The sequence below is a fragment of the Nycticebus coucang genome, chromosome 6 (assembly GCF_027406575.1).
Source record: "Nycticebus coucang isolate mNycCou1 chromosome 6, mNycCou1.pri, whole genome shotgun sequence".
NCBI classification, from domain to species: domain Eukaryota; kingdom Metazoa; phylum Chordata; class Mammalia; order Primates; family Lorisidae; genus Nycticebus; species Nycticebus coucang.
In genome coordinates, this window is record NC_069785.1 from 77,021,094 (window position 1) to 77,033,757 (window position 12,664).

The 12,664-nt window shown below is 52.4% G+C and overlaps 1 protein-coding gene across 1 annotated transcript in view; it reads left to right on the forward strand.

The window, feature by feature from the left end:
- The window catches only part of LOC128588721 (coiled-coil domain-containing protein 33-like), a 54,265-nt gene that overhangs the window by 28,754 nt on the left and 12,847 nt on the right, over positions 1-12,664 (forward strand). The window contains exons 6-10 of the mRNA XM_053595562.1: positions 500-591; positions 2,000-2,120; positions 7,953-8,079; positions 8,925-9,058; positions 10,512-10,583. Coding sequence (XP_053451537.1) covers positions 500-591; positions 2,000-2,120; positions 7,953-8,079; positions 8,925-9,058; positions 10,512-10,583 — 546 coding nt within the window. The remainder of the gene's footprint in view (positions 1-499; positions 592-1,999; positions 2,121-7,952; positions 8,080-8,924; positions 9,059-10,511; positions 10,584-12,664) is intronic.

The window sequence follows — 12,664 nt, forward strand, 5'->3', positions numbered from 1 at the left end:
CTGTCCTCAGGAAGCTCAGTGTGGCCAGAAAACCAGACCTGGGCATGGTGTCCTCGGTTTCCCAAGTGTTGTCTCACAGATGATCTAATCAGAGCTCCTCCCAGCCCTGAGAGGAACCAGGACAAAGGTTTTTGCCTCCTTTGACTGACTGAAACACCTGACCCTAGGTCCTGGCCCCAGGAGCCAGGAGAGGAGCCTGGGTTGGAACACAAGCTTCCTACCCAAGTCATGACTCTCATCTGACCCCTCCTCCCAAGGGAAGCTAGTATAAGAGATCCACTGAGACCCAGGACAGAAAGCCAGGGGCAATTGCCTCAGCTAGGCAGAGAAAGCTTCCTGGAGGAAGGCAGCCTTGCACAAAGCAAGAACTGAATAAGGCAGGGCACAGGGAGGACAGGTGCCAAGTGCAGAGGCAGCCATGAACTCAGGGGAGGAGAGAAAGATGGCAGCGGGAGGGCCCAAGGCCACACAGGGTTCACCTGCCTCCTTTCTTCTCCAGGTCTTTCTACATGGAGTCAATGAGCCCCTAGCCAACAGCCCCAACCCCATGGTGGTGATTGCCCGGGTGGTTCCCAACTACAAGGAATTCAAGTGAGTGGGGCCCAGGTGGGCATGGGGAAGGGGGAAGGGAAGGCTGTCATTGCCACCACAGGCTGACTCCAGGAACCCTGGAAACCCACCTCCTCACTGGGTCTGAGATCCCAGGAGGCTTTCTGTAGCAGACTATTGAAAGATCAAATTCTGCACAAATAGAGTGGAACCACCTAAAAGAATTAACCCCCTACCCTCTCCTACCGGATGTCCCACCTAAGAAAGGTGAATGGGTCAACCCCCTACCCTACCACACCGGATGTCCCACCTGGGAAAGGTAATGGGTCAACCCCCGCCCTTAACAACAGATGCCCAAACCAGGGAATGTCCTGACTCCCACCTTCCTGACCTTTAAACCCCCCTATGCCATCCTTTCCCCAGGGAGAGCTCAGACCCCCTGGAAAGGGGCAGCCCAGACCCCTCCTGAGAGCAGGCCAGGGCAGGGGACAGATGAGAGCTGGAGGGAAGCCAGTGTGTGAAGGAGGAAGAGAGGAGTCCTTATCCCTGTGATGGGGCCTCAGCCCTTTGTCCTGCCTCCCATCTCACACTCTCCCTTTCACTCTAGCTCTAGGCCATAGGCTCCAGCTGGTGGTTTTCCCCACAGGAGACAGCCTAGGGACCCTTTTGAAACTTCATAATGTTTAGCCCTGCCTAAGAGTCCCCTCCTGGAGGTGTCCCTAGCCCCAGCCCCAACACGTCCCCTCCTCCTGCAGACTTTCTTCTGAGGGTGCTGAATGTACAGTGCTCAGGAGGAGATTCAGGCTAGTTTGGCTGCACAGTAGGGGAAGTTCCCCAGTGAGCTCCTGCTCTCTGTGACTGCACCATCTCCTGGTAGGCAGATATCTGCCTCTATCCCCTCCACTGGCTCTGATGACCCAAGAGGACCCCAACCCATCTGCACCACCTGCTGAGTTTTCATGAACTATGAATTCTCCTTGCTTCTTGGAGGAATAAAAATGACTGATGTATGTATGCCCCAGCCCAGTGACTCAGCACAGGGCACAGGCGTGCATGTACACACCCTGAATCCTGCCCCTGCAGGCACTTGATGCCCTTCTAGCCTAAACCAGGACCCCCACCATGGGCATGAGTCATTCTGACTAGATCTTCCAAAGGCAAGGAAGGGAATGCAAGGCTCATTTTAAAGATGGTGCAGCTGAAGCATTCAGATGTGGTCAGGGATAAGGGAACCTGAGAGCTACATCTTGTCTCCTGACCAAGATGAGCTTCCCGGAGCATGGGCCAGCAATCAGAAGGACCAAGATCACCATCTATATCCTGGGGTCCTGGTCTGAACTTAGCAGGCCTTTGTACTCTTTTGCTTCTATACAGAGTCGAAATGGGGTCCTGGGATGCCAGGCTTAGGCACAGAGCCAAGGCAACTAAACTTGTCTCTTTGCCTCCCCAGGGCCAGCCAGCTAAACAGGGACCTCACCTCCGTAGGGCTGCCTATCACCCCAGTCCCTTTCCCTATCCCATCCATGATGAACTTCGATGTGCCTCGGGTCAGCCAGAATGGGTGCCCTCAGGTATGGCTCCTTCTTCCTGCTCTGTCCTACTTCTCATAACTTCTCCCCCACATTCACTCACTAACTCAGTCAGCTGTTCATTTGACTATTGGATAAGAGTGTGCCGAATACCACTGTGTATCCAGGGCTGCGCTTGTGTGTGCTACAGAGGAACTGCCTCTGGAACTCTTGGTTTAGTGAAGATAGGTGTCACACGCACAGAAAGGTTAAACATTGACATGAAATACACATAATGTATGATCTGATAGCAAACTCAGAGCTATAAACATCAGATGCAAAAAGACACACGGGGACAAATATTGTATGATTCCACTTATATGGTGCACCTAGACTAGGCAAATTCATAAAGGCAGAAAGTAGAATCATGGTTACCAGGGCTGGGAAGGGGGTGGGGGAGGGGGGAATGGGGTTATACTTAATGGATACAGAGTTTCTTCCTGGGGTGTTGACAAAGTTCTGGAAATAGTGGTGATAGAAGCACAACATTATGAAGGTACCTAACATCACTGAACGGTCTACACTTAAAAATGGTTAAAATGGCGAATTTAGTGTTATGCATATTTTACTATAATAAAAACTTAAAAAGAAAACAGGAGAGGGAGGTGAAGCCTGGGTGATCAGGGAGGACAGTCTTGAATTTTTAACAGAGGGAGAGTCAGCACAGGGCAAGTAACAGCAACAAGAGCACAGTGATGGGACACATTGGTCACATGCATGTCAGGGTGGACAGGAGGGCAGAGTGTCTGAGCATGGAGGGGTGTGTACAGGTCACGGCTGGGTCCAGGGGAATGGCCAGATTGATCTCTTCTCATAATCTGCACTTCATTGCAAGCTTGCCCCCACCTGATGGTCCCAAGATTGAGGACAGAAATAGAAGGGTGTTTTTTGGAAGTCTGTCCTGTTGTCTACCCACCAGTGCTCATGTCTGGCATGGCAAAAATAGAACAAGACACCCCTTCAGAGCCTCTCCCTCCATTTAAAGGCAAAGACATCTGAAGAAGGCTCAGACACAGGCAAGAGTGATGGTGGTGGGCGGCGCCTGTGGCTCAGTCGGTAAGGCGCCGGCCCCATATACCGAGGGTGGCAGGTTCAAACCCGGCCCGGCCAAACTGCAACCAAAAAAATAGCTGGGCATTGTGGCGGGTGCCTGTAGTCCCAGCTACTCGGGAGGCTGAGGCAAGAGAATCGCCTAGGCCCAGTAGTTTGAGGTTGCTGTGAGCTGTGTGAGGCCATGGCACTCTACCGAGGGCCATAAAGTGAGACTCTGTCTCTACAAAAAAAAAAAGAGTGATGGTGGTGGGGAGGGGTGGGAAGAAGGGGGACCCTAGAGACAGAGGCTTCAAACCCAAACCAATCCTTTGCCTGATTTCCCCAGAGTCATCTCACACATGGCCCTGCATTTGCCCAGAAAATTATGAACCAATCAGCAGGCTGTCCCAAGGGGTAGGAGGCGCTGCTTGCTTTAATGAGTGAGCCCCCTCCCACGCCTGGGCCCTCTCTGGCTGCCTTAGCTGCATAACTAGTGTGTGGGGGTGGAGGTGGGGAGTGCCCCTTAATACAGAGACTTCCCTCTAACGCCTCCTGCATGTTTGGGGCTCAGAGTCAGAAGTCCAACAATGACAGGACACTTGTTGCAGGTCCCCTAACAACACAGTAGGTGGGCCAGGTTGAGAACTTGCTGCCAGCTGACACCAAGGTACTTACCCAGGTACAGCAGTGAGAGAACACTGGGGCAGCTGCTGTGGTGTGGAAGGGGCGAGGACAATGCAGGCAACGCCCTACCCGGAGGGGGCACCAGTCAGCAGCCCTGGGCTCAGAAGTTCACAGCACCCCTGCCCTGACCTCTCCGAGTTTGGCTCCTCTACAGTTGAGGGTGTGGAGTTGGACTAGATAATTTCTAGGGCCTGCCCCTTCTGACATGTTGGGGGGCTGTGATTTCCCACCACCTCACCGTGTGAGAGCGCTGTGAGCAGGGGAGAGAGGGTCCAGCCCACCAAGGTTTGTCCCCTAGCTCCATGACTTATTAGTCCTGTGACCTTTAGCCAGCTGCTCAATCTTTCTGGACATACTGATTTCTACCTTATGGGGTTATCGGTAGAACTCACAGGATAACCCGTGCAAAGCAACTAAGCCCAGGGTCCAAGTTAAAGTGGTTCCGTCTCTTCAAGAGCTGCAGCCTCCCACCCCCCGCCGCCGGTGACATACGTCCCTCTGAGGCCAGCCTCACCATGGCCTCTGTCACATTTGGCTCCAAGTAAAAGAAACCCCAACTCGAAACCCCTTAAACACTAAGGGTATGTACTGTCACGCATCACAGACATCCCGAACTGGTTGCTGCCGGCTCAGAAGCGTCCTGGAGGGTTTTGCCATCTTCAGTGGGCTAACAGCTCAGAGGGTGAAACGTTCCACGGACCCCATCCAAATAAGGCCAAAAACCAAGAGAAGAGGGAGGCCTTCTAGTCTCACGGTTGGGTTTTATGAGGAACTGGAAGCCAACCCCACCAGCCATCCCTCATCAGACTGTCCTCTGTCTCAGCGGCGGAGCACCTGCGCTTCCCTGAGCCAATCGCTGAGGAGGGGCGTGGCTGCGGCGGCTGCGGAGGAGGGGCCACCCGACTCTCCGGGACGCCTGGACGCTGGGTCCTCTGTGGGCGAGGAGGGAGGGGAGCTGTCGCGGGCTAGGCGGCCCTCAGGGAAGCCGGCGAGGAAGGCAACAGCTGAGCTCCTATGAATTAGGGGATAGGTGGGGCCTGACCAGGCCTAGACTACTGGAACCAACACGGGGATGGGCCTGGGAGTTACTTCTGACCTTGCACCCCATTTCTGAAGGGCGGCCCGTTGCCCAACAGACTGCCAAACTCCTACCGAGGCTGTTGTCTCAGCCTCCTACAGAGTTGGGCGGAGCTCGGAGGAGCTGAGACACAAGGGTGGAAAAAGCTCAGGCCCAGCTTGTTCGCCAGCTCTCCTGGGGTTCCCTTCCATCCCGCAGTCTGCCCTGGTGCTGGCGCTCTCTAGCCCGGACTCCCGCAGCAGCGCCCCCTCAGGCCCTCCCATCATTCTCTGCCCAGGGTCTCTGCTACCCTTCTGGCTCCCAGCGCTGACTCTCGCTGGCATTCTCCAGCCCCACTGATGACTTGCTGCTCTCCACAGCCATGCCACCCTCTCTCTCCTCCAGCCCTTGCCTCTGCAGGACTCAGCTGGAGCCGCTCTCCTCCTCCTCCCCTGCTGTCCTCCCCTCCTGTCCTCCCTTCCCCAGGGCAGAGTCATTCTCAGACATCCTGCTCCCACAATCAGACCTAGCTTAGGCCTCTACAGGGGCCATGGTGAGGGGGAGTGTCGGGGGCAGCTGTCCTATCCCCTTGAAAGATGTTGGGCTCCGGCGGGGAATGGTCTGGCTCTAGCTCCCACATGTGCCCTGCAGCACCTCACAGGGGTCTGGCATGGAGAGGTCCCCCAGTCAACCTTTGCTGAGTTCTGTTGAATTGAACTTTTACCTTCCTGGCAAAATATCCATTGTCTCTTCAGTGTGTGGCGCACAGAGCATTTTCTCTTTGCATGATGAAAAATTGTGGTCCCAGACAGGGGAAGGGACTTGCTAAAGGTCACACATCAAGGTTGAGGCAAACCCAAGTCCAGAGCCAAGGAGTCCCAGCATCCCAGGAGCCCCACCCCAGCCTCAGCTGCCCCCAGCTACCCTCCTCAGGATGGCAGCCTGGCCAGAGAGGCAGCAGTGGGTGTGGGGGTGGGTGGGCCCGGAAGCAATGGGAGACCCTATAGAATGAAAGCTCTGTCCCCAGGGAAGGCAGGTCTGCCTCAGTGACTGGGGGTTAATGGCTTTTCTGAAGATCACAGATGAGGGTTAATCACATTCTTTTAATTCCACAGCCAGCCATGGCTTTTCCCATTAGCAGCTGCAGGCAGTGTCTACTCCCTCCACCCCCCTCATGCCTTCCCTCTCCAATTCTAGGTCTGAAGGGATCTTTCCTGGAGGACTTATTCTGGAAAACTGTTCAGAGAGGTCTGTCCCTTATTGGGCACTCACCACCTCTTGCTTTGAGTACTCCATTTAGACACATTAATAGGTCCCAGAGAGGACAACTAGCATCCATTAAATAACCTTCCTCCAGGGTGGAGGCAAGACACAGGGCAGCAGGGGACTGAGTCACACATCCTCTCTGAGTGCCCCTGTGCCTGGCAGATGGTCTAGGCCACGTGGATCCCCGAGCACCCAGGAGAAGGGGTGGCTCTGGAAGAAGCATGGTCTGAGGATCAGTCCTGAAAGATCACTCCCAAGTCCCACAGAAGCCAAAACCAACTTGTCTGGCCTGACCTGGTGGCCAGGTGGCTATCCCTGATCTCACTCTAGGAGTATCTTGGGGACACTCTCATACCTCCAGTCCTTGTTCTGGTTTTCAGGCCCCCCTGGCAGTGATTGCCACCTGTCTCCCCAGGCACAGGGGCAGATGCAGCCTAGCCTTTGGTGGGGCCTGGGAAAACCAGGCATATTAGTGTGACAGACATCGGAGCCCTACCACCACAGGGGAAGGAGACCCACATTGATATTTTGCAATCCTGCCATCAGTAACTCCTGGAGCCAGTGGTGCATTGATGCTGACCTTTATGAGCAATGATTGATTCCCACAGGGGAGCAGGAGGTGGGAGCAGCTGCCACTGCTGCTGACAGCCCCTGACTGGGGCAGAAGCAAGGCAGCCCCTCTCTGTGCTGGGGCCCCACCAAGCTACCTGCTGGGAGTTACAGATGATGCCCACCTTCCAGCTTTTGCAGATGCTGGGCCTCCCCCTGGGGTCTCTCCTTATGCCAAGCATCCCCTGCTCAGTGCCACCCCCACAGTTTTGCTAGTGCTGCTTTCCCACCCAGAAGAGGTGGGAAAAGACTTTTCAAATCTTCACCTGGTCAAATCCTCCTCCAGAGGCTTCCCCTTCCTGACCACCCACAGGAATGTCTCCTATAGCTCCCTTATTTGGGGAATATAGTTAATACTGTCTTCTTTCACTGCTTAAGTGGTACCCATGTGAGTGCCCCCAACTGCTGGCTTAGGGTGCCATCAAGTCCCCCAAGTGCCTGATGGCACTCATTGCTGGCACACAGGGGCTTCAGAGCCTGAAGATCTGTCTTGGCCTTCTGTGAAGGGCTGGGGAACCTGCGTGGAGGAGAGGGCTGATGAAGAGAGTAGAAGCCATGTCTGATTTGGCATCTGTGACAAGCCATGAGTGTGAACATGAGTGCAACAGTTTAGGAAAACACTCTACCAATAATGAATCAAGCGCCGTAAAACATGCATGCCCTTTAACTCAGCAGGGCTGTTTTAGGAATTTGTGCTCAGGCAATAATTTGAGAAACAAAGATAGGTAGCAAAGAACATTCAGTGCAGCGTTATTATAGGGAGAAAATGGGAAGGGAGAAACCAGGGTGCTTGCACATTACAGAATATTCTGAAGTTACTAAAGTCATGGGCAACAAGAGTTTCTTATGACTCTGGATATGCTTAGGCTTTGATGGTAAATTAGAAAGGCAAGGTGCTAGAATAACAATTATATATAAAATAATTGCATAGAAAAAAACAAGAAAGAAGCACACAATTTTATGAACTGTTCACAACAATTGTCTTTAGTGTGAGAACGTAGTTTTTTTTCATCTTTCTACTTTTCTGTATTTTCCAAAGTTTATTCATTAAGTGTGTGTTGCTTTGTTCATTGGGATAAACATTTGTGACACATATAGACACACGCCACAAACAACCAAGTATTTGCACATGCTTTGATTTGGGAGGAGCTGTAGCCCCACCACCTACTCTTAACTTCTCTCTCCAGCTGTCCAAGCCTGGGGGACCCCCGGAGCAGCCCCAATGGAATCAATCCTTCCTCTTCCAAGGTAGAGATGGAGCCACCAACTTCTCAGAAAACACAGCCTTGGTACTAGAGTACTACTCCACTTCAAGTGAGTGCCCATGGTGCCTCGCCAGGTCAGCCATGTATCAGGAGCTTTGTATAAAAGGATGCAGAGGACCATCCCACCTCTGCATCCCCCAGCGATGGGTTAAGGGCTTTGAGGTGTCCAGGCAACCTCCCAATGTAGTCAGAGGAGAAGCTGGCTGGCTTACTTGTCCAACTGGCAGCTATGAGGACAAGCCAGTTCTTATACTAGGTCCTGTTCCCATGCTATGGTTTCTTTTCTTTTCTTTCTTTCTTTCTTTCTTTTTTTTTTTTGAGACAAAGCCTCAAGCTGTTGCCCTGGGTAGAGTGCTGTGACATCACAGCTCACAGCAACCACCAACTCCTCGGCTCAAGCAATTCTCCTGCCTCTGCTCCCAAGTAGCTGGGACTACAGGCGCCTGCCACAATGCCTGGCTATTTTTTGGTTGCAGCCGTCATTGTTGTTTGGCAGGGCCGGGCTGGATTTGAACCCTCCAGCTCAGGTGTATGTGGCTGGTACAGGCGCCGAGCCCCATGCTATGTTTTCATTGCACCCTTCGGGGGAGAGGTGGAGTCCTCAGAGCTCACAGAGATGGGTGGGGGAGACAAGATTCAGAGACCAGCAGGCATTGGAGCCCTCAAAGGGCAGAGATGAGGGTGATCCATCTAAGTACCCAGAGACACAGAGTATGTTTAGAGTTGGCTCTGAATTCTCAAAGCCCTGAAGACCGGAAAAGGAGGAGGATGTGTGTGCAGGGAAAGACCAGGAGGAAGAAAAACAGCTGGGTGGTGGGAGATGGGAGGACTAGATGTTGGGTATGGAAGGTTGATGCTGGGTGGGGAACCCAGATCGTCCTTTCCCCTGTCTAGTGAAAGGCAGCCAGCCCTGGACCCTCGGTCAGCCCCTGGGCACCTCTGTGCTGCCACTAAAGAGTCGTTTGTACAGGAAGATGCTGACAGGGAAAGACCTGGATGGGCTACGCGTGGCAAGGCTCCCCATAACGGTAAGTCCCCCCATGCCCAGAATGGGCCCCCCACAGGACCACATGGTCCTCCCCTTGCCCCACCTCGACACACCTTCATGGAGAATTCGCTTCTCCCAAAACCTTTCTCTAGGGCACTCAGTGTACATTCGAGGAGCTCCCCCAACCAGAAAAGTCCTGCCGCTGTGGCTGTGATGAACCAAGCCCGGGAAATTGCCTGGGAGCAACATGGGGAAGAAGCACAGGGGGGCCCTGTGGGATGGTGCAAGAGTCAGGCCTTCAGCCAGCCAGACCTGGGGTCAATTCCCTTCTTACCCCCATCCTCACACGGAACAAGGGGTAAACTACTCTTTGAACCTCAGAGTACTCATCTCTAAAATGGGAGTGACATGCCCAGTATACAATGTCTGTGTATAACAAGAGAGTTAGAAGCTCAGGCTCCAGAGCCAGAGTCTGGTCCAAATTCTGGCTGGAGCTTACACAGCAACCAGCTTACAAAACCATGGGAAAATTACTTCAAGTTTCAATGCCACTGTTTCCTGCTCTGTAAAATAGGCACATGTAACAGTGCTTTTCTCATGGGGTTGCTGTGAGAAAAGCACTGTTACTATTTCTCATAGGATTTCGTGAGGGAATACGTGTAAAGCACTTAGAATAAATTCTCAATAAGAATTAGTATCATTATTCTTTTTTTTTCTTTTTCTTCTTTTGGAGACAGAGAGACAGAGTTTCACTATGTCACCCTCAGTAGAGTGCCATGGCATCTCTACTGGATTTGAACCCGCCAGCTCCAGTGTATGTGGCTTGGTACCCTAGCCACTGAGCTACAGGCACCGAGCCAGTATCATTATTCTTATCATCATTATCTATTTTTATGCCACTTTTCCTCTAATATACTTCTGGCCGTCCTGTATCATAGACTTCAACAAATGGGACTGGAGGCTCAGCGCCCATAGCTCAGTGAGTAGGGTGCTGGCCACATACACCAGGGCTAGTGGGTTCAAACTTGGCCCAGGCCTGCTAAACAATAATGACAACTGCAACAAAGAAAATAGCCAGAAAAAAAAAAGTAGCCAGGCATTGTGGCAGGCGCCTGTAGTCCCAGCTACTTGGGGGGCTGAGGCAAGAACATCGCTTAAGCTCCAGAGTTTGAGGTTGTTGTGAGCTGAGATGTCATGGCACTCTACTGAGTGTGACATAGTAGGACTTGGTCTCAAAAAAAAGGAAAAAAAACTGGGAGCTGGCTCTCTGCCAGGAGACAAGTCTGGAGGTGGCATTTAGGTCCCTAGTGGAGTTGAGAAGGGTGTTGTGAAGGTGGTGAGGGGGAGCAGAGGCAGGAGGCCAGCTCCTGACTCCCTCTCACCCCACTGACACAGCCCCCAGTAGACAACTTCCTGGGACCAGAACAGTGGATGGAGCAGAGGCCAAAGCTGCCCCTGGCCAGTGTGACCTGAGTGCCCCTTCTCTTCCCCAGGAAACCAATCTGAAAACCATAAATGGTGAGACCCCCACAGTGGATCTCTCCTTCCAGCTGATTTCCTCTGAGGTAAGACTGGCTGGAGGATGGGGGTGAAGGTTGGCAGACTTGTGCCAGTGCCTGTAACCTCTCAGTGAGACACAGCCTTGTTCAGGGCCTGCGGCCAGGGCCTTCTGGGAGGAGGAAACTGTTGCTTCAGATAGACATGTCTGAGAGTGTTTTGATGCTGCAGAAGGCCATAAAGAAAGCTGAGATTAGGAAGAGGAGAGTTGAGAGCAGAGGGCCACCTAGACCCGAGAGTCAGCCTCTGACCCAACCCAAGCCAAGTCTGGCTCACTGGAATCAAGGTTCTGCAAAGGGGAACAGGACATCAGTTTTCTCTTGCCACATAACTGACTTGGCAGCTTAAAGCAATACCCATCTTTTACCTGACCCTTCTGTAGGTAGGTAGTACAATACAGTGTGGCTGAAATCAATACACTGGCAGGGCCACATTCCTTTCTGGAGGTTTCCAAGCTCATTCTGGCTGCTGGCACCATCCGGTTCACTGCACTTAGAACTGACATCCTGGTCTCCTTGCTGTCTACCTGCTGGACCACTCCCAGCCCCTGAAGGCTGCCCACACCCAGAACCACAGAGAGGAGAGTGGGAAAAGTGCAGCAGGTGCCTGCCAGGTACCCTGGAGCCAAATGATCAGGAGCCAAGCTGGGCTCAGACCTCAGGTACAGCTGGCCAGAGGAACGGAGGTGTCCAGCAGCCAGGCCTCAGCCCCCAGGTATCTTTCCATTCTGACCAACTCAACTGTGGTAGACAGAATTCCAAAAATGGGTATCCAAGATTCTATATCCTAATTCTTGGAACCCATGAATACAATGTGCTATCACTCCTATGATTTTGTTATGTTATATGGCCCAATTGACCTTAGGGTAGAGGGATTCCTAGGAAATGAGCCTGGGAAATGCTTGCAGGGGCTGACGTTTGGGCCACTCACTCTTGCCAGCTCTGGGGTGGTACCTGACCCTGACCTCACCCATGAAGAATACAGGGAGCTCCATGGTGCGGGTAGGAGGGGGTATATCTAGGCAGGTACCAGCTGGAAAGTGCCCTTACGAGGCCTCTGGTGAGGGCCTGAGATCTCCCCTTAGTGCTCCCTGCTAGGGATGCTCACCATGGCCCTCTCAAGGGTCCTTAAATACCTGGGTGGGAGAGAGTTAGATAACCCCCAACAACCTCACCACCACCACCAAACCAGGAACAAGAGGATATTGAAAGAGGAGGGCACAGAAGAAACAAAGGACCCCAAGAAGGGGGCAGCAGCTCCCTCCACTGGGGCATATGTGTCCTGGGATTAAAAGGAGCGTCAGGGGCCCCTGGTCAGGGGACTGGTACGCCCAGGCAGGCAACAGGCAGGTGGGCAGGACACTTCCCCAGTTGCCTGGGGGCTGGGCACAAAGGTCCCCAGTAATGAATTATTCACTGGAGCTGTGCTAAGTGCAGAATTAATCCCTTTCCTTCCAGCTGGCGGCCTCACTAAATTATCCCTCCAAGTCATGCGGGAAAATGCTGCCGAATTCATTTAGCTGCTGAGTGTTTTGATCTGGACCTTGTGATTTTAGCTTTCCCTTCCCCCAGCTTCCTCCACCCCACCCCAGGAGGGTTAAAAAAAAAAAAAAAAGAACCTTTTAGTAATGGATTTCTGAGAAGAAAGGAAAAGAAAAGGGATCGAGATTGGTTGTGTACCAAGAAAACAGTACTAGCAGATTCTGCAGCCAAGAATTTATACACACAGACTGTACACATATGCACACTCTCATGAATCACATGCAAATAATATCTACACGCAGTCACGTATGCACAGATGTGCTCACACACACCTTTGTAAGGGTGCACACAAGGCTTTGTACACGCGCCAACTGACACACAGAAGCCAAACCTCTTTGCAGCTTAACTGTTTCTTGGTGGCCAGTAACTGATTCACTTTGATTCTAGAATCTTGAATCACTTTAGGGGCCTGAGTCCGAAGAGCTAATGCAGGTCGACTAACCATAAAGTTCTTGCAGCCACAGCCCTCTCCCTTTTGTTTTTTTTATTACACATAAATTTGATGAGGAACCACTACGTGCCAGGTACAATGCAAGGAAAGAAGTAGA